This window comes from Phlebotomus papatasi, chromosome 1 (assembly GCF_024763615.1).
Source record: "Phlebotomus papatasi isolate M1 chromosome 1, Ppap_2.1, whole genome shotgun sequence".
NCBI lineage: Eukaryota > Metazoa > Arthropoda > Insecta > Diptera > Psychodidae > Phlebotomus > Phlebotomus papatasi.
This window is the reverse complement of record NC_077222.1, coordinates 106,352,507-106,378,610: the sequence shown is the minus strand read 5'-3', so window position 1 is coordinate 106,378,610 and position 26,104 is coordinate 106,352,507. Positions and strand designations below refer to the sequence as shown.

Genomic DNA, 26,104 nt, shown 5'->3' with positions numbered 1-26,104 from the left:
CGTTTATCGCATTTTCCTTTTATTTCTTCAATTTTCTTATATTATTTTCGCCTAGTCCCACCGAATATGAGATAAGGTAATACGGTAATTAAAAATTTACGTAAGAATTTGCAATGAAAATGCGTAAATTAATAAAATACGGTGAGGCTTTGACGGTGACGGTGAGTATTTTACTGTCAGTGGGATTCTGCCATTAGATTGATTTTCAATTAATACTACAACAAAATCTAACGCTAAATTCACGATTATGACCTGAGAAGACTGGTTACTGCGCGATTATTCAATTAGACAATTCTTTGGTTATAAAGAGGAATTTAAACAAGAATAATAGAAATGAATGTGACTAAATATTTCGAGATTTGAAATATAACTTGATACAGGGATTCGATGAGCAAACGAATTGAACGAAATCTGTATCATAGCTGAAGACAAGTGGTCCTTGATATTCACAGCACACATCCCAAATGACCATCAGAAAAATATCAGAAAAGGACCTCTATAGGAAGTCTTAAAAATTCAAAAAGGACCAGATTTTATCGATGCTCAAAAAAGGTTATGCTTCATGACGTGAATGAGTTGCTTCGCTTGCCCATTAGAGGCCAGTTGCCGAATATCAGCTTCTCTGATGAGCAAAATTATCCCGATTAAGCAGTCCGTTGACAAGTAAAATGCTTTGAGAAAGGTCATACGTTAATTTGGACATTTAAATGACCACCGGAAGTCAAGGACAAGGACCTACATTTTTTATAATACGGACTTCTGTGATAGCAAATTATATTTTTCTGGGGATCTAGGATTGATGCGTCAAAATTAATATCAATTGTTATCGGGATATTGCCCTGAAAGGAGCATTAAAGTCGTGGGTACGCAAAAAATCGGTTAAGAAAAGTGGATGATCCAAAAAGCCTCGACATCGTCACAGAAATCGCGCATTGTACAAAATTGGCTAAAAAACCAACGTATCGTTATGGATTTCGAGTGCACATTGGCTTTCATGGTTATCAAATGCAAATTCTGTCTGTTTCTCCAAAAAGAGCATTTTGTTGGCCAAAATGTCATGACTAAAAAGTACCAGAGTATTCATTTGCTGAAGACAGCCCTTTGTCTTGGATGAGCTCTCATTCCAGAAACTCACTCATGGGCATCGTGCGACGTGCGATGTGTTCATTGATTAACACAGGTACACAGGGCTATATCTCGTATTCCAGATGTAGTTTTTTTTCAAAATTTTAAAAAGATTTTCAAGGGAGAATAGTCAAATTCGGTTCCGAAATTATGGTCCTAGAAGAACTTTTAATATAAGATTAAAAGATTACCAGGATCCAGGACAATAAACCCTCGGAGTTCTTGTAAAAGAAGCAACAACGAATTACGGAGGAACGGCTGCAGCGATCTTGATGAAATTCGGTATAGGGTCAGAGTATGACTTAAACTTTTTATTCATTCATACCACCCCCATTCTGGTAGCCCCCATGCAAAATGAAAGTGTTTTACATTATAACACTTTTCTGAGAAGAAGTTTAGGTCAGGTTAGGTTAGATAAAGGTTATGTAAGACGTGTATCGGTTCTGCGGCTAAAGGCCCTGCTGTTATTTTGAATCCCTTTTGAATTATTGGGTAGACAAAGTGCCTTGATCTTAGGGTTAGCGCTCGGAGTGCGGAGGTGAAGGGTGTGTATCTTTATCGCCATATAGTGACCTTTTTTTTTCAATGGGCATAAGACTATGGGCAGGGAGCACTCATGCTTTTCTTTGGCATAACGCTCTTGCAGATAATCACTTGTTCTTCAGCTTTGAGTACAAACGCACCATTAACACTTGGAAGGACCCTAGTGGCAGCCGCTGCCAATTTAATTTTCAATTTTATTCTTTATAGTGAAGAATATATTATTTCGTAGACCCGATTGAATGCGTGCAGAATTTATCTGGCTATTTTTTCGTTATAAAATTTTTAATAAAAATTAAATATTATTGTAAATATATTGCAAAAACAAAAAAACTGCACTCGGAAGAACCAAGTGGCAGTTGCTGCCATATGCATTTTATATGGGACTTTGACGTTCTGCAGATGTAATTTTCTTGACTGTTAGTGTATAAAAGCCTTAAAATAAGAACAAATTGAAAGTGTTTTTGCAAATTATTGAGAAGAATTATGGGAAATATTGAATTGGGAAATATGTATGAAATATGAATAATTATGGGAATTATTCAATTTTTCTCTTATTTACCAAAGCTCAAAATCCATTTTGTTAAGCGAAGTTAATAGAAAATAGTTAATAGTATTAACTATTGTTCATATGTAGAATTTTTGCTTTGAAAAATAAGAGAAAAATTGAAATATTCAAAGGCTGCCGCATTCAAAGGCAGACCACTTTCTCTGACGCCATGATTCTGATAAAAATGAAAACATCGAATGGTTAAAAATCTTTAGATACAGTACCCAAGGAGGTGAAATTTCTGATTCAGACACCAGAAAAGAACTGACTGAGGCTCCGAATGTTAAAATATATGTAAAAATATTAAAATATTATGTAAAATCCGATAAGTGGCAGCGGCTGCCACTTGGTCCTTCCGTGACACTTTTAGTTAGGGTTCTTCGAAGTGTTAACAAACTTTGAGTCCAAACGCACCAGACGTGCTACTGTGCCAGAATTTCCAAGAATAAGCAGAAAAAAAAATCGCTGGTATCAAGATTTGAACCCTTGGACGTTGAACTTCATACAGGGAATTATCCTTAACGTTACCTACTGGTAAGTGATACAATACCAGATACAAAACATTTTGCTCCTGTGAAGACACGGTCAGCTGGGTCTTACAAAAATCAGCTGATTCTGACGGATTGACCAGAGATTGTCACTCAAAGTGAGAGAGACTGAAAACCTTGGCGCATAGATAAATTCAATTTGATCGCATATAAAACGTAAAATTATGTCAATATTGTTGCTCAAGCGAATAAAATTTAGTGCAAATGCTACAGAGGCTGCCATGCTCATGGGATACTTTCGAAGCTATTCCCGGAAAAGTGATCCCAAAAACATTGATTCCTCGTACAAAATTGTGAAAATCCGTGACTTTCAAGGTGAGTAAAAAGAGAGTTCCCACAAAATGCGTCTCAGAATGAAATTCCTGAAGTTTGTTTACAATTCATCAAACGTCCTCTTATCACTCAAATTGCGCGTTGATCTTTCTAAAAATAGACGATGGGGGACCCCTTGGTGGAGAAGGAGGATCTCTGGCACTGTTTTCTCCTAGTCGTTTCTACTTGCCTGGATCCCTGGGACCAGCTTGGCTGACGCAATCTAGCACAATATCAACTAATATCATCCTCGAGGATCTTGTAGATTTCCAGTCAAAATCCCTCAATAAGTTCCACGTTTCTTGCCAAAAGTGTCCCCTTTTGATAAGAAATACCCTCAAGGAGCTCTTCCCTACAGTTCCTGAGGCAGCTTCGGCTAATGAAGTCACCCTGTTAACCCTGACATCGCCCACAGAGACAGAAATCAGTGCGAAAAGTGTAAGAAGATGCATCCTGCCAGTTCCCAATCTCAAGAACTTCCTCCTAACCAAACCCTATCGACTTTCAGTTTGTCCTCGTGGCCAGAGAAATCTGCAGTCGACTGAGACATACAGGACACTGGGCAGACTTTATCAATCCCTTCAGTGGGAAACCCTTCTATTCCTACAGTGGATCCGATCTCTACACCATCGACGAGAGATTCCGGGGATTCGGGATGAAGATTGAGGATGCGAATCAATGCAGAGTCATCAGTGCAGACAACGATTTAACATTCTCCGGTAATGTGTTCACAAATGCTCCAGCTAGTTTGGACATCATTCGTTCCCTTTTGGATGAATAATAGGTTTTTACACCTCCTTTTCTCTCTTTTGGATCCCTACGTGCATCCCGCGTGAAAGACATGAAAAATCGCCTCAAAGTCAAGTGTACAAGAACTTGTAGATAAATTGTAAATTATTCTTGTAAACAAATTTGTATTCTTAAGGCACGTCATTTGCTATTATTTTTATTTTCGGAGATTGTTTTGTTTGTGCAGAACGTGCAGAGTAATTAGCACAAATAATTTTTGCCGTTACGTAACTGTCACTTTGAATTTGACGTCAACTGTCATTATCGTCGAAGATCCACGAAAGGCAACGGAGTTGTGCGATTATTATTTTTTTTTTTTGAAAAGGGATAGAAATTGGTAAATGGGAAATTATTGGATAATTATTGAAATTATTTGCCATAAAACCAAAAATACTTTATTTATGGTTGCCAGATGCAAGTAATTTAAAAAAAAGTGACAAGAGGAACTTTGACAGTTCAGTGTCAATGACGTTCACTGTCATTTGCGTGTATGTTGTTGTATAAAGTTTTTATAGCATATTTTGGTTTTAAATTAGCCTTTTCGTTTGGCAAAATGTTGCCTCGTTGCTTGCTTTAAAATGTGATGAAACTATCAGTAAAATGACATTGTCTTATTAATTTTGACGTTTCGTTTCTAAAACGTCCTATTTGAGAATTGTCAGGATCTCTACAATTTTTCATGTAAGTACCTAAATTTAAATCGTAAACCTCATTTAGCAGGAAAGATAGATTTGGCCTGGCGGGGGTTATGAAAGCAATAACTTAAATTTTAAATTTGCTGTAGAAATGACAGAGTTGTCAAATAAAAATACGTTTTTTTTTTAAAGTACTTCTCATTTATAAGAATTGAAAATTTTGAAATGTGACTATTATTTAGTTATAATTCATACATCTTCTTTTTTGAATATTTGATATTTTATCTCATTGACTGTTAGTAGAAAATTTTACCGTTCGCTGAAAATTTTACTGTTCTCAGAAAATTTTACTGTTCCAAGAAAATTTTAGTGTTCACAGAAAATTTTAGACTTTGCTGAAAATTTTACTGTTTGCAAGAAATTTTACTGTTCCCAAAAATATTAGTGTTCCCTGAAAATTTTAAAGTTGCCAGAAATTTTACTGTTCTCAAAAATGTTTATTTTTGGCTAAAAATTTTACTGTTCTCAGAAATATTAGTGTTCCATGAAAATTTTACAGTTCAAAGAAACTGCTGTTCACAGAAAATTTTAGTCTACGCTGAAAACTTTACTACTCGCAGGAAATTTTTCTGTTCCCAGAAAATTTTACTGTTCACAGAAAATTTTAGTTCCCAGAAATTTTATTTTTGGATAAAAATTTTACTGTTCTCAGAAAATATTAGAGTTCCCTGAAAATTTTACTATTCTCAAAAAATTTTACTGTTCCCAGAAAAATTTACTGATCACAGAAAATTTTAGTCTTCACTGAAAGCTTTACTGTTCGCAAGAAATTTTACTATTCTCAGAAAATATTAGTGTTCCCTGAAACTTTTACAGTTCCCACAAAATATACTGTGATCAAAAAATTTTATTGTTGGCTAAAAATTTTACTGTTCACAGAAAATTTAAGTCTTCGATGAAAATTTTACTGTTCGCAGGAAATTTTACTGTTCCCAGAAAATTGAATTGAATTGAATTGAATTTATTTCATCTCATTCTTGATCTTTCCCACCCCCCATGCGGCCACCGCCGTCTTAGCGTTGATTCCAACCTCCAGGACTAAACGGTGGAAATGTCCTTTCTCTGGTTGTATGTTACGGATTTTACAATATGTTTTACATTTCATTGGGGATGGGCCAGTCAAAAAGAGAGAGCAAGATTGCCAAGCTAATCTAGTCAGCTGTATGGCAATCTATTTTCAGCCTAATTGCATAACTTCTCATAATCACCACTTTTACTGCTCTCAGAAAATATTAGTATTCCCTGAAGATTTTACAGTTCTTAGAAATGTTACTGTTCTCAGAAAATTTTATTGTTCGCTGAAAATTTTACTGTTCGCAAGAAATTTTACTGTACCCTGATAATTTTACTGTTCACAGGAAACTTTACTGTTTTCAGAAAATTTTATTGTTCGCAAGAAATTTTTCTGTTGCCAGAAAATGTTTCTGTTCTCAGAAAATATTAGTGTTCCTTGAAAATTTGCCAGTTCCCAGAAATTTTACTGTTCTCAAAAAATTTTATTTATGGCTAAAAATTTTACTGTTCACAGAAAATATTAGTTTTTGCTGAAAATGTTATTGTTTGCAGGAAATTTTTCTGTTCCTAGAAAATATTTCTGTTCTCAGAAAATATTAGTGTTTCCTGAAAATTTTACAGTTCCCAACATTTTTACTGTTCTCAGAAAATTTTATTTTTGGCTAAAAAATTTACTGTTCACAGAAAATTTTAGTCTGTTGAAAATTTTACTGTTAGTAAGACATTTTACTCTTCCCAGAAAATTTCACTGTTATCAGAAATATTAGTGTTCCATGAAAATTCTACAGTTCCCAGAAATTTTGCTGTTCGCTGAAAATTTCACAGTTCCCAGAATTTTTACTGTTCTAAGAAAATTTTACTTGATTCAGAGAATTTTAGTCGTCACTGAAAATTTTACTGTTCTCTGATAATTTTACTATTCTCAGAAAATTTTACTATTAGCAGAAAATTTTGCTGTTCGCTGAAAATTTTATTGTTTTGCGGATAATATTACTGTTCCCAGATAAATATACTGTTTGCAAAGAATTTTACTATTTGCAGAAAATTTGACTGTATCCAAAAATTTTATTATCCGCTGAAAATTTTACTGTTCCCAAAAAATTTAACTGTTTCTAGACAATTTTATTGTTAGCAGAAAATTTCACTGCTCCAAGATTTTTTTCTTCTTGCTAAAATTTGTACTGTACCCAGAAAATTTTGCTATTTGTGAACAAATTTTACTGTTCCCATTAAATTTTACTATTTGCTGAAAGTTTGACTGTTCACAGAAAATGTTAGAGTTCTTCAAAAAAAATTTACTGTGTCCAGAATATTTTACTGTTCCCACAAATATTACCGTTTTGTTTTTAATTTTTAAAAATTGGACAAATTCTTGGGCACAGATTATAAAGTAAAGATAACTCAGAAGAATTTGATATTTCGATTTAGGGTAGAATCACAAAAATTAGAAATTTGAACAAATAATTGGTTAGTAAATAATAATTCATAAAAGGATCATAAATCCATGTAAATCAAACCGAACGCACTTAATATTTTATGACTTGTCCATTTTCCTTTTGCACAATCTGTTGTAGTTTTTGATTTAAATCACAATTAATCATAAATGTTTTCAAAAACTCTCCTAAGGGGATTTTTAAATTTTTGACAGCTGTCATTTTGACAGCAAATTCAAAATTTTCCGTTAAAACTGCCATGAATCCCTGGTAGGTTTGAATTTTGAATGTAACTGCCATTCTCAGCTGTTACACCCGAACCAAGTGACAGAGAAAAGTATTATGGGAGAATTCCCCGCCAGTGTTTATGATTCCTGACCCACCCTCCTAAAGTTCCAATCAGCAGCGCAGAAAAACCCTGCAAATGTACACGATGAGGGGTTTGTCTGCGCACAAGTTGCGTATGTCCTGAAAATTCTCCTTTCCCATAGAGATTCTTCACATTACTCTCCCCTTTTGCCTTTTACATCGTGTTTGTTGTTCGTATTTGGGTCTGGAAGGAGGATTGCAGCGTCCCAAATAGCCAAAGAGAAAGAAGGTTGTGAAGCGCATTTTTGTCCTTTATGCTACAAAGTGCTCAAAAGTAGGATAAATGTGAATCTTGCTGCATATTTTTTTTGTGGTGCAGAAAATCTCTGTGAAATATTGTCATTTGTTGCTCTTTTTTAGTCTTTTATTTCTTTTTTTTTATTGCGAGACTAATCAAAAGTGTGTTGAAAAATTTATACTGTCCACAATTTACGCATCAGTGATTTTTTTCCAACCAAAACCCAGACAATTGCTGTCCATCAAATTGGAGATCTGAGTAAATTAAACAGAGGAAGGAATTTAGTGTTTTATAAACGTTTTAGAATTTTCGGACAAGGTATACGCCTTTTTGTGTTCCAAAAAATTTGTTCTGGGGGACATTTTCCTGATTTTCCGTGCTAGGAGGAGGGAATCGTTGAAATTAAAATATCATTTTGTGATGGAAATATCTCGGGAAAGAGTGTGAGGTGCAGAGAGGAATTTATTCGGTAAAGTGAAAAGCAATAAATGGGTGGGAAGGAGAATCATCGATGGTGTCTCCTTTTTCCGTCTACGGCACTTCTATGTGGTCTGCTGCAGATATGTTGATAGTCACAGTGGAAAATGTAAGGAATTCCTCCAATGTATTGATTCTCGGGCACAACAAAAACACCCTGTGGAGGTACCAAATACTCAGTGCAGAAATTCAGTGAAGAGACAAAACAAGGAGGAAAAACATTGTGCACTTTTTGGTGAAAAAAATCGATAATAATAATAAATGTGAAAAAGGGTAAGGATACCACCAGGACATTGACCATACACCCAAAAAAAAAGAGCCACAAACCCCCAAAAATAGGCTAAACTAAAAAAGAGAGACAAAGGTGAAGATGATAAAAAAAGGGTGCGTTCACGAAATTGGCAGGAGACAAAGAGGATTTACAAAAGGACCTTTTCGCCTTTTGCTCTGTGAAAAATATTCCCCACATGTATCCCGTCTGACCATCAATTGTTTAGAAATTGATTCTATAAAAATCATTGTGTCGTCATCTCTTGAAAACAAGTTCATTTTTTCCTTTTAAGTGGACTGAATCATTGTCCCAGCATCCATTGTAGTGCTTACCAAAGTTGTATTTGTAATAATATTCCAATAACATGAGTGTATTTAGAAATTATCCGCTGTGTGGCGCTAGGACTTTAGATCAAGCAGTGACCTAGATACAGAAGATTAAAGTTGAAAGTTTTGAGTTTAATAAGACCTTTTGTTTAAGTTATAGATAGGGTAAGTGTGCCTAATTCCGGCCAGCTTGTAATTTCGGCCACCTTTTTTATTCCAAGAATTTCCATGAACTTTTAGATTTTACGTACTCTAAAGATTATACAATGCAAAAGAATAACAAAAAATGTAGCTACGACAAACGAGATGACGTGGAAAAGATATTGGAAGAATTCTCGAAGGGCAAGGAACTATGAGAATGAAGGTGGCCGAAATAGGGCACCAAAGCTATGTCTATATTTTTATTCATTTTAAAATGTATTAAGAATGATTTTAGAGTAAATAAAGACGGTAAACTCTTTACAAGGTTCCATGCAACACTCTTTCAGAAGAAAGAATAAAAAAATCAATTTGTATTTAAAATATTACATTTCAAACTTGAGACTTTGACGCTTGCATGCAACTATGCCGAAATTTGGCACACTTACCCTAATTCGGATTGTTTAATAAATACCGGAGATATAGAGATGTCAAAATTTCTAACTTTGAACGCCTGTATCTAGGCAAAATTTTAGATCTAGATCGGATTATTTAGGGTAAATGTCCTAATTCTAAACCATTTCCAGACGCTTAAACTTTGACAGAAGATTCAACACATTAAGTTCATATTTTTTCTGAAGAGAATTACATAAATTTTGCTCCTTGACTCTTCTAGAATGTTACTGTTTAGTGAAAATTCTTTAGATATAATTCGAAAACTTCTTAAATACAAGAAAAATACGCGAGTGTAAAATGCTTCTATTGTAAATAAAATAATCCAAATGGAGACAAGGGAAAGTTTCTAATTGGAGACAAACAGTGTAAGTGAAACCGCGACTAAAGGCTTCCAAAACCTTGTTAAGTTGCTCTTTAGTGCAGGATTTGTTCTTACTCCTGGTCTTTTCTCCTTTCCCATCTAAAACAATAAGAAAATCTCTCCAAAAAAATCATATTTTCGGGGTTTCCTATTGAAGCATTTGCAGACACTTCAGAAAAACCCTTTTTGTTCACAAAATAGGTAATTATTTCATTTGAAAACTTCACGTACCGTTAGCAATAAAAGTTAGCACTTAAATAATTAAAATTAGCCAGAAATATGACATATATGTTAAACAAAATGAATAAACAACAATCACCTCATTGTGTTTTTCATTGGAAAACATGGTCGATCGATGAAAAATTCAATGGTGAAAAGGTACACTTTTAATTTTTCTGAGAAATTAACAAATTAAAATTTGTGAATATGAATGCATTTTCGCTTTATTTGGAGCAAAATTAACTAAATAATTCAACTGTGGTATAGAAAATATATAAATATAATAATTTATTACTGTATTTATCATGAAATCAATGACGTTTCCATTTGGAGTAGCGAAAAATTTCCATTTGGAGCAGGTTTTGAATTAGCTTAATTTACCCTATGTGTTCTAAAGGTGCATTGATATTAGTTACAACACATTGAAATGGCAGTTTAATACAATGGCTCTCGAAGAGACAAAGCCATTCTGTCATTTTGAATTTCGGTATTTTTGACACTTCAATCGTCAAAAATGTCAGAAATACCGTGCAAACGTTTGATGCAAAAAGTTAATTTTTGCGTAGTTTTGTGAAATTTAAGTATGAGAGATCGTTTTAATTGCAATTTTATTAAAATAAGGTATAGTGCCCTCGAGTCGACCGGTTCCTCGACTCGACCGATGGTCAATATTTGAATGTTTTAATGGTTAATTTCTATAAAATTGTCACTGATTCGTATTTATTTATGGAATAATTGACCTATTAATGTTAGATCATACGCCAAATATTAGTACAAATATAAATAAATTGAATAAATAACTCTACCGGTCTAATTGAGGAATCGGTCGACTTGAGGGCACTTTACCTTAAATGTCTTTTCATGAATTTGCTCACTCTTTTGTGTAATTTATCGGTTTAAGGTTTAAACGTTCGAACTTCCAACTGGGTTTCAACTAATTTCTCTCTGATATACCTTCGAATCAGTAGAGAAGAAATCTCAACCAGAGAGAGCTGTCAAATCGGGAAGGCTATTACTGAACGAGAGAATAAGTTTAATACAATAATTAGAACAACATCGATCCCCGATATCAAAAAATATCCGTAAAGTTATAATCAAAGGAAAAAACCGCAAAAGCCAGTACAAAGTAACGAGTCTTGCGGTTTATAATTTTGTAACCTCAGTATATGGCTTAGATGTTATACCTCAAAAGTACTTTCGCATCATTTACGGTTTACCGATTCGAAATCTATTAAAACTATTTCATAAAATACTCAAAAGATCGACCGAAATAGCTTAGGAGTAATACAAGAGTAATACAAGATAAAGAGTAATACAATGATTTTGTGATAAAAATTACTTAATGGTTATGGTCCAGGTAGCGTTTTGAGCATTGACGTACAATTTCCATTTGACGTTTGTTCGGTTTCAAACGGTTCTTGCACACCTCTGAATTACTTATATTCGAGGTTTCATTGTACCTATTATTTTTAAGTTTGCTTATTATTACAATGCTTTTGTGTCGGAAGATTCTGCTGATCATAGGTCAGCAGATGTGAGTACGGAAGAAGCGCGCGTGACGGTCTTGTCTATCACGCCACGTAAGGCCTATAATCTAGGAAAATCTTTCTGTCAATTGGTATACTGCTTTAATTCTTAATTAGAAGATAGTTTAAGATCTTTAAATGACCGACCATTCTCTAGAACTAGGGAAGTTAGTAAAACCAACACAAGAGGCGCTGTAGTCTGATATCTGCCAGAAGGCATAGAAAAATCGAACAAAAACGATTTTGCCATTCTCTCTTTTGTGTTTTGATAGAGAATTTTATTTATTTATTACGGTTATTCCATTGACCGGATAAATCTCAGGGGCTTTAATATTGCATGGAATGAAAAGAAACGAGCAATAAAGAATCAATTTCTTTAGTCAGTCGCTAAAATACGAAATACGAAATGAATAGCAATGGTCAGCCGGGATTCACCCTACTGAAAAATTATGCAATCAATTTATAAATTCCACTTTTCTGCCATATTCTGGCTCTTCTCAGCAAATACTCTTCAAATGCCAGACACAGTACAAAAAAAAGCGCAACTGAGCCAAAATCACTCCAGACAACAAAAGAATCTTCCCACAGTGAAGAAGACTTTCTAATTGGATAAAAAAAACAGGACACTGCCACAAATTATAAAATTTACACAAATTCAAATTGACAAACCATCCTTCAAGAGTTATTCTCTACAAAAATTGTAAAATCTAAATTATAAAACCGTAAAGTATCGTATTTAGAGAGGAGAGACACTGCAATGAATTTTGTGCAGAGTGAAGAAGTAGCAAAAATTTGGCCATTTCTCCTTCAAGTAAGTGCCCCTTCTTAAAGATTATTCACCCTTCGTGCGCCATCCTCATCTCATTAAGTCGTCTCTATGTTCATTTTTTTTTATCAAAAGCGAAAAAGACCCAAATTCAGTCGCTCTCACCGTCAGCATATTCACCGAAAAATTCAACATTTTGCACTAACATCTCAATTGACACAGATTCACATATGACTCAGTCCTCCCTCTGCCCATTCCACCCACTTTCACTTTTTTTTGTGTCGTCTCCACCTTCGCAGGGTGTAATGGACACATCAATATGTCCCACAAGTCAGCCGGATATGATAGAGGTCCTCCTCTGGACCACATGCGCCGTCTTTGGCTTCGTCTACATGATGCTGGGCTACCGATGCCTCAGAGCAATTGGATTTCTCACGGGATTGGCAGCAGGAGCAGGATGCGTCTTGTGGCTGCAGAGACACAAAGCACTCCTCGGTAGTCCCGGAGATTCAGGTACTTTGTTCATCTTTGCATTACATTTTTCTTTTACTATCTCCCTGTGAATTTACCCGGAACTACGCCCTAGTGAATTCTTCTTTCTCTCGATTCTCCATGGAATTCCGACGAAAATATTTTGTCACTGAATATTTTATTTTATTTTTAAAAATATACGAAAATTGAGGTGAAATTTTCTGGCAACGTAAACCGAGAGGAGAAATAGGGCAGAAACATAATGAATCTTATAATTTTAGACACGCGGAATCCTTTGTTTTAAATTTCATCCCAAAAATACGATCGATTTCAAAATTCGTTGCTTAACCCAGCGAGCACAGTTAGCAGAATAAAATAGGATTTTCAGCATTTTTTTGCTGAATCGGTCTGCTGGCCAATCAGCAGCTCTAGAACAAAAAGTGCTAAGCAAATACATAAAAATGGCACTGTTTAGCGCTCGCAGTGGATGATGGCAGAACTAAATACTGCCGGTAGATGGCGCCAGGAAGCATTTAGCAGCAAATTTTCTCTTTCATTTTCTTTTTCTCTCAAAATGTCAAAATGGACTTGGAATTTCCCCTGAAATTATTTATCAACTTGGGGGATATTATAATCACGATTTTTATTACTTATATTATTATAGGAATTATGCTGCGGTATGCTGCCTATAGAGAATGGTCAAATAAGAGTATTAAACATACTCCCGACCAAAAATGTTGCATTTTTTAGTGAATTGCGTCATTATTTTCCCGAGAAAAAAAATATTTTTTTTCTGAGCAAATATTCAGTCGGGGGTTATAAAATTATTCATTATTTATGAAAAATATGTTTTTTCTTTTGCAAATAGCATATTTTCCTCAATTTTCGCAATTAAATATTGGCATCTTTCCTGGAACAGCCATTGATGTATTATGCTCACAGTCGGTCACAACTATTGTAATTGATCTTGAAACAGGATTTTTCTACTTTTTTAACTTTTTTATGGTAAATAAAGTTGCAGATGCATTTAAAAAAATCCATTTAAAAGTTGTGACTCCCCCGCTTAAGTCTTTTGCCTCTTTTGGGACTCTGAGTACACAAAGCAGCATATGAATACTTTGTGGAAAACAATGTTTTTTTTTAATTATTCAGAACTGATAAAAGTCCTATTCTTGTGTATGATTACAAACTATAAGGATGTCTAAATGTAAATTATTTTTTGTAGGACCTCAATTAATTTCTGAGCAAAGATATTTTTGATTTAAAAAAAAAGTGAAATTGGCTTACAGTATATGCTGCGGTCCGGAAAGAGTTAATGAGTTCAATAATGCCTTTTAAAAATACTACAAAAAAATTTCTATGGATACTACAAAATAAAATATAATTGTTTTATCACAATTTAAGTTGAAAAATTTACATAAAAGCGTTTTTGTTTGTTGCGGCAAATGCGGAAAATATATATTTTTTTATGTTATAAAATGTTTTATATTTTACAAGTGAAATAAATGTATGATCCGTGCACGATGCATATGCATAATGTATATGCTGCACTTTTCTATTTATAAATTTTCGATTATAAATTTTCTAAAGCGCATTTTTACGCAAAAAACTACTTTTATTATCGTGGTAAAATAACAAACCAACAATTATCGTTTTTTTAATACTGTACGTATTCTTTTTTAAATGAAAAATTTATTTAATTTGATGATTCATTTTTTAAATTAAAATGATATGCATTTATATTTTTTAGAAGAGAGTTTTTAAATACCTTTAAAGTCAGGAAAATATGCTAATTTGTTGGAAATCATTTCAAATAATTTTGAGTAGACTGTGTGTATACCATTAAATAAAAATTATAGAGTGTCTAAATTCTATATGTTCTTGATCTTCTTGGTATTTCCATGAGGTTTCGAAGTTTTTTCAATATTTCTCGAATTTAGAATTCATTAAATATCAAAATATCTTGAGAATTCCCAAGAATTTCTTGGGTTATTAATTTTCTAAAATCACAGCGGACAAGAATTCTTGGCAATGCAATTTTAATTTAGGTGTAGTATATTTTTTTTATAAATGAATTCACAATATTTTTTGATAAAATTAGACAAAAAAATTAAATTTATTGGTCGGAAAAGGTTTAAGAATACATATTATTCAAAATATATTATAAATATGATTTTTTAAAATTTTTGTGAATTTTAAATTTTTTGCTTTATTTTTTAATGTCAAATGTGGTTATTGTAAGAATCATAAAATTGTAATAATGGAAAAGGTTAACCTTAGCTTCTACTCAACTCAGCAAAGACAAAAACCAAGTGCATTAAAGTCTCTCACTCGATTGAGGAAAAAGAATAACTTTGACTAATTGCCACTGCGATCGCTAGTGTAACTTCGAGGTCAGCAGAGCTCAGCTGAAAAAATATATGTTTTCAGCTGATTTGAAAAAGCTTAGCATTTGGTGCTCGCTGGGAAGTGCCGTTATACAGTTCCAAATTTAAATTTGACGTTTACGAGGTTTACGAGCAATCGAAGATATACGAAAGTAACCGATATGTTGCGAGAAATTTATAATGCTAAAATTCTAAAATCTAACACAGAGGGAACCCTTATTGACACTTTCGTCAAAATGTTGAAATTTATTTAATGTGTCTAATAAAATGTAATATGGCGTATTTTTATTAATCTACGTTTTTCGATAAGGATAAGTGTTCAAATTTCGTATTACAAATGGTACAGAGTAGGGTGTCAATAGGTCCTGACACAAATTCTTAAAGTGTCAGTAGGTGTTCCTTTACTGAGTCTTCAAGTAATATTTTAGACATCAGGTATAAATGACGCTAGCGGCATTGGACACATATCCAAAGTTGAATTTATTTATAGCAAGAACCGTTTGAATTTGAATAAACGTCAAAATAAATTTTGTCCAAATAGCGTTTGTGACCATTGACGTATAAATTCATTTGACATTTATTCGGTTTCAAATGGTTCTTGCTCACCTCTGTTTTAGAGGTTATTCATCTGTCAACAATAACCAATGACAATATCGGTAAGTAAATCGCAACAAAAAATTCCAACAACTGACGTGTCAAAAACAAAAACAGTATTTGCTGCTTTAGTACTTTAATTTTAATAAAAAACTAGTAAAGGATGCCATTTGGTTAAAAATGTCTACAGCGAACATGTACCACCCATAATCACCTGAGAAAATTGATTCAAAAGTCTCAAAAAGGCCACTTTAACGCAAAGGACCAAAAGACCAAAACCAATTAATGGCGCCGATCCGACAGCTTTACTGGATGAAGCGAGAGGATAGTAAACATAGTTTTTCGAGGTATTTTCAAACTGTCAAAAATGGATGCTTAAAAGTTTAAATATTTAACTGTTTCCGTATTTCCAAATCCGAAATACGGAACCTTTCCCCTATCAAAGTATTAAAACCGAAAGCATGACCAAATTTCTTTGGAAGAAGATAATATTATGCGTTTTCCTTCAAGTGATACTATCAATGAGCATGACTGCCGATCAAATTCGATCATGTATTGATCGAAAACCGGCCAAAATCGGTCAAAAACACGAGCGAATGATATTACAATATGATAACGTTCATAATGGAATTGTACTTCTTTTAAAATGCTAAATTGGGATGTCTTATTGACCTTCCTCTACTCTCCAGACACCCTTTCCATTATTCTTTCTTCGGCGAATTGTAAAAATGCAATTTTGAAAAACTGCAAAATTGGGTTGATAAACGGTTTTGGTTCAAAAACGACTCATTTTATCAGCCTGGTGTTCATGTTTTGCCGAAAGACATGGCAAAAAATATGCAGCTAGCGAGTACCGGAACTTCAAATGTACCATTTTTTAAAAGGTTTTCTAGAAAACTTTTTTCAACTTGTCACACGGCTCAAGGCCAAACGATAGAAGATATCGTCTTCCGGTCTTCGACGTCCTTTTTCCATAAGTCAAAATTATCTCGGGCAATCTTTTTCTTTTTTTCCTCATCACCTTCATTCCTTTCCAAAACCCATGTTTTTTGGTTTATTTCGAAAACGGCTTCAACGATTTCTTTCATTTTCGAATATGTTTTGGGGGTGGTCAAGGAGAATATTTCGTCTTTGGACACCTATGTTCGAAAACCATTTCGATACCAAATTGTCGAATGTCAAAGTTTAACGACTTTGGAGGGCCTATTTTTCAAGAGATTTGCTTCTATTTGGATAATTTTGCAAGATCTTGAAATATCTGCATCGGACTTAATCGTCGGTAAGTAATCGGTAAACGGTAAAAGATATCGACTTCCGCTTTTCAATGACCCCCCCCCCTATAAGTTAATATTATCTAGGACAGTCTTTTTGCATTAGCAAAAAAGAAAAAGTTTAAAAAGAATAGTTAATATCTTGGTCCCAAATTGATATGTTCTATTCCGTAACTTTGTGAAAACCAGATATTGCTCTTTCAATGTTCTTAATTAAATTTTATGTAAAAGGAAACAAGGAAAATAAAAAACAAGTTCTGAGATATAATTTTTCGAAATAAAATCTGAATCTTGAATTTATTGTTTTTTTGTTCTTTTTAATAAATTTTAATGGTGTTTTGAAGTGTTAAGATTACAGTTGTTTGATAATTTTAAAATTGTTTTTGGGAATGAAAAAAAATATACAGTATGTTTTTAAATATATTTGACAGATTTGATGTAATGTCACTTTGATAGAAAATTTATAACTTTAAAGACGACAAAGATTCTTTCGAACTAATTGTTGTAAAATGTGTTCATCCTGCCCAAGTGGCACTGCATGTGCATGGCAAGAGTGCCATTGCATTAGGCCTAGAAAATGTCATTTTAACGTAATTTTATCTTAGCACTATGACAAAAATTTTACTAGTTGGTCAATGAAAATCGTCATCAATGAAAATCAATGAGAGTCGTTCTGGCGACTTTACGATCACCATTATGTTAATATTTCATCTTCAATTTTGTTTTTCCCTTGTTTGACATATTTACGTTTCTATTAATTTCGTAATTAATTACTTTTTTGTTTAAATTCAAGCAGTAATTAAGCGGTCTATTTTCTTATTTTCCATTTACCTGGTTATAAAATTGAAAACTAGGTTGATAAAGTTTCCTCTACTGGTTTGTTGTTGTATAAAGTTTCAATCAACGCTTTTAAAATAACATAAACAGAAAATTTTATGGGAAAAGTTTAAGCTATATTTTAAAGCTGGGGAAAATGTTTTCACAGCGCTGTGTCAACACAAAACTCCAGTATACCATTCAAATTCATTCTAGAGCTGAATTTCACCCATTTCATCCAATCTATGCAATTTCTCTTAATGTCCTGAAGGTAAGCCAATAGCCCCACCGACCCCACCCCATATGCTTCTCTACTCACCCGATCTAAACCGTAAAGATTAAAACCAATGGCTAATTAACTTGTTTTTCAAGCTAATGAGATTTAAGATTCATTTATTTTAATTTTTTAGAAAGGTTTGAGAGCTTCCTTAAACGTTTTGAATTATTTAAGTGAAAGGGAATCATGAGGAAGGTGAATAGAAAAAAGTTATTAAACAGCTGAAGCTTAAAAGAAGTTACAGCTTTTGGTGTATATTCTTAAATTTACGACAATTAAGCATTCATGTTTTATTGTCTTTATAATCGAAAGCGGGTAAATGAGTTTTTTTGTAGATTTAGAGACGTCCTTCAAAAGTCTACAACTTTCGAAATTTCGTTAAGGACCTTTCGAAATTAATTTCGAAAAGGACTTTCCGAAATCGGCCTTTCCAATGTCCCTTAGGGTTTTATTCTAAAGGTTATTAATGCTAAGACGGCAATAGCTGTAAACAGGGTGGTTGTATAGAGCGGTGATAATTGCTGAAATATATATATTTTTTAAATTTGAGGTTCGACTATGCCTAAGGAAAATATTATACTACTATTATTATTATATTTTTATATTATTTTATTTTACCATTTTTAAATTTTGTGTAAATGGTGTCTCACAAAGAGAAACCAGAGCGGCGAACCCTGAAATGTTCCGGAAACATCGAGAAACCTTAATCGTTCGTAAAATCATATAAGAACGGTTTTACGAAACTCAAGAGATCTTTAGGATTTGCGTAGTCCGAAAAAACTTGAAAACGGTTTTGCAAAATTAGTCCAACATTTAAGTTTGGTGAATCACGATAAAGTTTTGGATTTTGCGGAACCAGAGAAACTTGTAAGGTTATCGGGATAAAACCTTAAAAAAACATTTAAAGTTAAGGAACCTTTATGCCAGGGTTTAATTCAATTTGAGAAACATTTAGAAAGTTTTTCGAAGCCAGTGAAACCTGTTAACTTATTGGGACCGAACTTTAGGAAGTATCCTTAAGGTTAATGAACGTTTTGAAGGGTTTTACGAAACCTGAGAAAACTTAAATCAGTTCCGCGATATCCAAAAAATTTTGGAAAAGGTTTTGCAAAGCTCGTTCAATTTACAATTTTACGAAACCAGAGAAACTTGAAGGTTTCTCGGGTTAAAACCTTAGGAAGTATCCAAAACTAAAAAAAAAGCTTTAATAGAGAATTTAACGAGGCTTAAGAACCCTTTCGGAAGTTTTGCGTTCCTCAATAAATCTTTGGGTTCACAAAATCGGAAAAATCTTGTAAAGGGCATTGCAAAGCTTGCACAACTTGTGCGTTTAGCGAAATCCGAATTCTTAATTGATTTTCCGAAACCAGATATACCTATTAACTTCTTGGCACCGAACCTTAGAAAGCGTCCTTAAGGTTAATGAACATGAAAACTTAAAATCGGTTCTGGGACATCCAAAAAATCTTGGGAAAAGTTTTTCCGGTTTTTCAAAGCACGTTCAAATTCTGTGCTTAGAAAAATACTTCACCAATTTATTATTTTCCCGAATCAGTGAAACTTCTAGTTTTAGCGGGATAGAACCCTATACAGGCTTTAGACCTAAGGTTTAGCCTGACTTCTCTAGATACATATCAGTCGAAAATTTTTGTAAAATTTTGACTTAGAAATGGACTATTAAGGATTAATCTATTTGAATCAAAAACACAAATTAAATTGGTTGCTATTTAGGATTTTGAGCCCTTCGGAAACTAGGCTAAGCCTCTAGTCTGACGACGGTTCTACGAAACATCTGTAAGGTTAAGAAACCTCAAGTAGAGGACTTAAGGAGAAATGTTTCAGAAGAATTTCGGTTCGACAGAATGTAGCAGGAAATAGACGGAAATCCCTGCCATATTCGATACCTGATGAAGAGGACATCCATCCTCGAAACGTCGTAGAGAATAAAATTGTGAAAATCAAGAGAGGTTCAGTGTCTCCGTCTATTTCCTGTGACTTAAGGAGGCTTTAGAAACCTTAGGAAAGTTTTGTGAAACTTAAAAGACTTTTAGGTCTCCTGAAGTCCGAAATATCTTGGAAAAGGTGCTAGTCAAAAGCTAGTGTAACCTTTAGGATTAGTGAAATCGGATCAAATTTTAGATATTGTTAAATTACAGAAACCTGTAAAATGAAGGAAATGTCAGTAAACAAGGTAAACAACTTAACGAAGCTCAAGAAATGTTCAAGCCTCCCGAAATCCGAAAAGTTTTGGAAAGGGTTTTACAAAGCTACTATAACCTAGAATTAGCGAAATCGGTTCCACTTGAGAAACCATAGAAATTTGTAAAATTAAGGAACCTTTAGTAGAGGACTTAACGAAACTCAAGAAAAGCACAGGCCTCCCGAAACTTGAAAAAAATTGGAAAAGGTTTCGTGAAGCTTTTGCAACTTTTGCGTTTAGCAAAACCCGAATGATTAATAGACTATGCGAAACCAGAGAAACCTTCAGGATAAAACTTTAGGAATCATCCTTAAGGTTTAAAGTTAAGCTACGTTTAGGTCTCAATGGTTTCATAAAATTGGACAAACCTTTAATCGGATCCCAGAAATCTGAAAAAAAAATTATGAAGGGTTTTGGAAAACTCGTGTAACTTTTTAGGATTAGCGAAACCTTAGAAACCTGTTAGATAAAGGGACTCCAATAGTGGACTTAACGAAACTTGCCTTGCGAAACTCAGGAAATCCAGGAGAATCTTTCAAACCTCTAGTAATCTTCAATATTTAGCGAAACCTTAGAAACCATAGGTACTCCTGTAAATCTATAGCAAACCCCTTACATTAATCCAGAAAAAATCAAAGCTCTAAATTCAAATATCGCGTGAATGGAGCGTTTATCGAGAGAATTCATTTGGAGGAGAAATTGAGGTTTTCCCCTGGCGAATTAGAGATGTTGACCTGTTTTCCTGACCTCTCGCTCTTTTCTCTGCTGTTAATTAGCTCTGGCCGTGGCTGCTGGTCTCTGTGGTGCTATGCTCGGTTCCACCCACCCCGTGGCGTCTGCATTAGTGAGTGCAATAGCCGGAGCAATAATTGCTGGAGCAACAATGGTCCTCTGCATCGCCACAATGCCCGATCACGAATTCGGGGAGCGTGAGATTGTTGTGGCTGTATCTGGGGGTGCTGTTATATTTGCTGTGATGACTTTATGCTGTGCTAAATTGATTACGATCGTCTCATCGAGCGTCATTGGTTCCACAATGGTCCTATTGTCCGTGGACTTTTTTCTCCACAGTCTCGAAACGGTTAAATGGGTAGGACGACAAATTAAGCAAAAGAAGTCCTTTTTCCGCGTAGCGAACATTCATCTCTTATTTTTTTTTTGCAGATTATGGACATCAAACCCACAACAATGCCTCCTCCTCCTTGTTGGGGAGGTGTCATCATGTGTTCATGGCCAGTGACAGCACTCGTGGGAGTTCTGGCGCAGTGCTTCATCACAGCTTGGCGTTTGGATCACAAGAAGCGTCCTCAGCCGTACCGGAGACGCTTGGAAGCCCCAATAACCGTTCGAGGACTTCCGGAAATTCCCGCCAATCGTCCACCCAACCCTCCAGCCCGACCCAGAGAGACCCGAGAGGAGGCCAGACAGAGGAAGTTCCGGTATTTGTATCACATCCGCACCTCGAGAGGGGACATCATCTCACAGGTGGGTGCTTTCGCAGAGATGCTTATCGTAAATGGCAAATTGCCATCAATTGGGGTATACTAGGGTGAGATTCTTCACAAATCCAACTCTTGCGGTTTTTTACAATGAATTGTATTTCTTTGATTGGACTAAAACGTGCCCAAAGTGTTTATTGCAACTCCCTGATCGTGAAAACTTAGCAAAAAACTGATTTTGACATTATTTAAATAGCTAAAAGTTATAGAAACATTGCAGGTTTATAAAATCACCACTAGTGGCGCCACTGTAAAATAAAAACGATAAAAACTCTATTTTTCAGAGTTTTAATTGTCTTGGATATTTTGCAATATTTTATCTTTTTAGTTTTTCAACATATTTTTTTTCTTTTTATCCCGAAATATTTAAATTATATTCTTTATCATTGTTTAAGTAACGTTAGAAGGTGTAAATTAATTTATGAGACCTAAAAGTTTTGGCTATTAGGGTAAATTAAGCTAATTCAAAACCTGTTCCAAATGGAAATTTTTCGCTACTTCAAATGGAAACATCATTTTTTCCATGATAAATACAGTACTAAATTATTATATTTATATATTTTCTATACCACAGTTGCATTCTTTAGTTAATTTTACTCTAAATAAAGCGAAAATCCATTCATATTCACAAATTTTAATTTATAAATTTCTCAGAATAATTAAAAGTGTATTTTTTCATTATCGAATTTTTCATCGATCAATCATGTTTTCGAATGAAAAACACAATAGGATGATGGTTCTTTATTCCTTTTTTTTACATTTAGGGTAAGTGTGCCAAATTTCGGCATAGTTGCATGCAAGCGCCAAAGTCCCAAGTTTGAAATGTAATATCTTTAATAGAAATTTGATTTTTTTATTACCTCTTTTTAAGGAGTGTTGCTTAGAAAGAACCTTATAAATAGTTTATCGTCTTTATTTACTCCAAAATCATGTCTAATATATTTTAAAATGAATAAAAATGTAGACATAGTTTTGGTACCCTATTTCGGCCACCTTCATTCTCATAGTTCCTTGCCCTTCAGGAATTCTTCTAATGCCTTTTTCACGTTGTCTCGTTTGTCGAAGTTACATTTTTTGTTATTCTTTTGCATTGTATAATCTCTAGAGTACGTAAAATCTAAAAGTTCTTGGAAATTCGAGGAACAAAAAAGGTGGCCGAAATTGCAAACTGGCTGGAATTTGGCACACTTACCCTATTCCTTTTTTTTTTTTTTACATTTATGTAATATTTCTGGCAAAATTATGAGAAATTAAGTGTTAACCATTATTGTTAATGGTACGTGAGGTTTTCAAATGAAATAATTTTACTTGTTTCGTGAACAAAAAGTGTTTTTCTGAAGTGTCTGCAAATGATACACTATTCGTCTCCAATTAGAAACTTACTCTTGTTCCCATTTGGATTAATTTGTTTCCAATAGAAGCATTTCACGCTCGAGTATTTTTCTTGTATTTAAGAACTTTTCAAATTATATCTAAAGAATTTTCACTAAACAGTAAGATTCTAGAAGAGTCAAGGAGCAAATTTATGTAATTCTCTTCAAAAAAAATATGAACTTAATGCGTTGAATCTTCTGTCAAAGTTAAAGTGTCTGGAAATGGTTTTGAATTAGGACATTTACCCTAAACCTTATTCTTTTATTTGGGGAAAGGTTTGTCATGGAAATTGCGGTTATGTTCAGCCTAACCTAGAATAATTCCGGCAGATGGATAATTTGGATTCCAAAAACAGTTAAGATTAATATATTCTGTCAATTCTCCCACTTTAAATATCAATAACTTACTTTTATACTTAAATTCCAAATTATTGAAACTGGAGGGAAAAGTACTCTCCCTTTGAACGTTCATGCCTTAGAATATTGTGAATTTTCTTTTAGTTTTCCTAAATGATTTGCACATTTCTATCAAATATTAGTTGGCTTATCATCAATTGTTGATAATTCCGTGATAATTTAGTGTAAATCTCTTACGAAAAACAAAAGAAATTCACATTAACGTTCGAAGCGAGAGCACTTTCCTCTATTAAGTTTGAGCTTTAGAAAGCGTTTTTTAAGGTTGATTTTTCAAGTTCCAGATTTTTATTGCATTTTGAAGAAAAAATAATGCTAAATTGCTCAATTTGTTTCCCACGATATCAATACTAACTTGAAAAGTAACAAGGGCCTCGATATTGACTAATTTTCGAGGTTAGATGCAACATAACCTCAGATTAAAAAAAAACACCTTTTGGAATAGTAAGTGGATGATGAAATGAAATTTTAAGTAAGTTCTTTTCGTTGTAGCTAAATTATCTTTAAAAAGAAGATCTTACACTTAGACTATATTTTGAATATTTAAGGTTAGGCCGAATATTAGTTGTAATTTCTTGGATTAGTTGATTTGCTGAGTAGAAGGAGCTCTTTGATACATTTTTTCTGCATTGACGCGTCGTGTGATTTTTTTCATAATTTTTGGATACATTTTAGAGGTTATCTAGAAGGACATTTCGTCCTTATACGAAAATACAGCTGAATCATTCCTAAAAACGAATTTTCAAGATCATAAAGTAACAAAGACTCTATAGAGCGCATTTATCAACCTATTGGTATCATGTTCGAGAATTTCGTACACCCTCAGTGGGACTTTATAAACATCTACGAACAAAGTTACGAAACATTTTTTTCTATGTACATTTGAAAGTTAAAAAAAAACATAATCCCTAATCTTTTTATTATTTTGTTAAAATTTTAGTTTATGTTATGAAGTTATTACCGTAACAACAAAATTAGAGAACTAAACACAATGTTTTGTTTTTTTTTTCTCAGGATAAAAAGGCATGTAGAAACGATATTTTCGAATTTTTATTTTGAAAATCAAGTGGCTAAATTGAAAAATTTTATATTGGATCTAATTTTCTTATTTTTCCACTAGGTTAATTCGATAAGTCTTAGGTTATGTTGACTTCCCCTTCCAACAGCGGCTTTTTCTGACATTAAGTCTCTTAATTTACTGAGTAGAATAAATGTTTAAAATAATTTTTTTTTTAAATAATTCTTAAAACTTAAAATTCATCTAATCTAACCTCAGAAATTCAATGAGAATTTTATGAGAAAGAATTTGAGATAATTTTATGATTTTTTTTTAGAATTTGATGAAAGAAAATTGAAATCTAAATTACACTTAGATTTTTTGGAAAGATCTAACCTCCTTTTTAAGGTTAGTTTAGACATAACCTAAAATTATGTAATAACTTCTTTAACAAATAAGATAATCAGGCGAAATATCAGTCCTATAGCCAATAAATTTAATGAATAACTGCTTTTATAAAAGGAACTATTGCACTTACGACTAAGTCGAGAGACGGCTTAACATAATTATAATCAAAATAATGATTTGACTAAATTTCCATCAGTTTCTAAACTGACTAATCAGTTTCTCGGCTTAAGCCGGGAGACAGATTAGTCAGAAACTGATGGAAATGTAATCTGATTATTATTTTGAGAATAGTTCCGTTAAGCCGTCTCTCGGTTTAAGTCGTAAGTATGTTTAGGGCATAATGAGTGCTTGTAAGAAGCATTTCGAGTGGAATTAAGAATCACATTTACCGTAGCCTATTCGAGGATTATTACTGACTTTCCCTGTTTCTTTTCAGAATTGCGCTTCCGCCCTTCAAAAGCATATTCAACCCCATTCAGGATCATCATCAGAGCACTCAACTCACATGACTCATCTCCCGGATTCCGTGGACACGAAATCTTGAGAGCGTTGCTCAAACATTTACTATTAAGTCTCTGTGTACATTAGCGTTCTTCTTTTGTCCAGAGGACCTGTGCACTTCTTAGAGAAGAGACCCAGTCTCAGCAGAAACGTATTCAAAATACAAGGAAAATTTAATCAAAGACACTAATTGCTAAAAAAAAAAACAAATTATATAAATATTTAAAGTCTGAATATTAAATATTCAGCCATATATTTCTCTGTAGATTCTCATTGATAGCAACTTAAGCATTTTAGAAAAGAAGACAAAATTTCAGAACACTTCTTCCTGGGCCACTTGGCCCCAAAAACATACGAACTCCTGGCAGAATTTCCCGCCAAAAAGCAGTTCCCCGGAAAAGAGGGAGGATTTTTTCATTGGAATTCCTTTTCAGAGACAATATCGTAATAAAAATCCATTTGTTGACACAAAGCTTCCAAGATACATTATCAATGGAGTTCAATGTTATTTACCAAGAGATGTAAATTAGGTGTAAGGACAAGAAATCGAGGGACAAAAAGGATGTGGCTTCCGGAAGCCATCCGGATGGCCACATTGAGTGATGAACAAAAATTTATTGTAACGACAAAATCTGCTCAAAAACTATGTTGAGGATTCAATCAAAGTTTATATTATGTGAGAAGCGTTCTTATATGTTGTATTTATATTATAAAATAAAGAAAATTCATTGAGAATGGAAAAT

The 26,104-nt window shown here is 33.7% G+C and overlaps 3 protein-coding genes across 7 annotated transcripts in view; 2 read left to right on the top strand and 1 right to left on the bottom strand.

Annotated features, from left to right (window-relative positions):
* Positions 1-26,104, bottom strand: part of LOC129799078 (multiple coagulation factor deficiency protein 2 homolog) — a 60,522-nt gene that overhangs the window by 34,182 nt on the left and 236 nt on the right. The window lies entirely within an intron of this gene.
* LOC129799077 (cobalamin trafficking protein CblD-like) lies at positions 2,816-4,008 on the top strand. The gene is made up of 3 exons (XM_055842699.1): positions 2,816-3,078; positions 3,197-3,513; positions 3,584-4,008. Exons 1-3 carry the CDS (start codon positions 2,928-2,930, stop codon positions 3,854-3,856), a joined length of 741 nt encoding a protein of 246 aa, XP_055698674.1. The 5' UTR covers positions 2,816-2,927; the 3' UTR covers positions 3,857-4,008.
* LOC129799076 (transmembrane protein 198) lies at positions 5,229-26,103 on the top strand. Of its 4 annotated transcripts, none has more exons than XM_055842695.1 (6): positions 5,229-8,363; positions 11,889-12,198; positions 12,453-12,666; positions 20,946-21,259; positions 21,334-21,654; positions 25,297-26,103. In XM_055842695.1, the coding sequence occupies exons 2-6, from the start codon at positions 12,145-12,147 to the stop codon at positions 25,402-25,404; spliced, it is 1,011 nt and encodes a 336-aa protein (XP_055698670.1). In that variant the 5' UTR covers positions 5,229-8,363; positions 11,889-12,144; the 3' UTR covers positions 25,405-26,103. The 4 variants fall into 4 exon arrangements, with proteins under 4 accessions (XP_055698670.1, XP_055698671.1, XP_055698673.1 ...); XM_055842696.1 differs by having other exon boundaries at positions 5,229-8,474; XM_055842698.1 differs by lacking the exon at positions 11,889-12,198.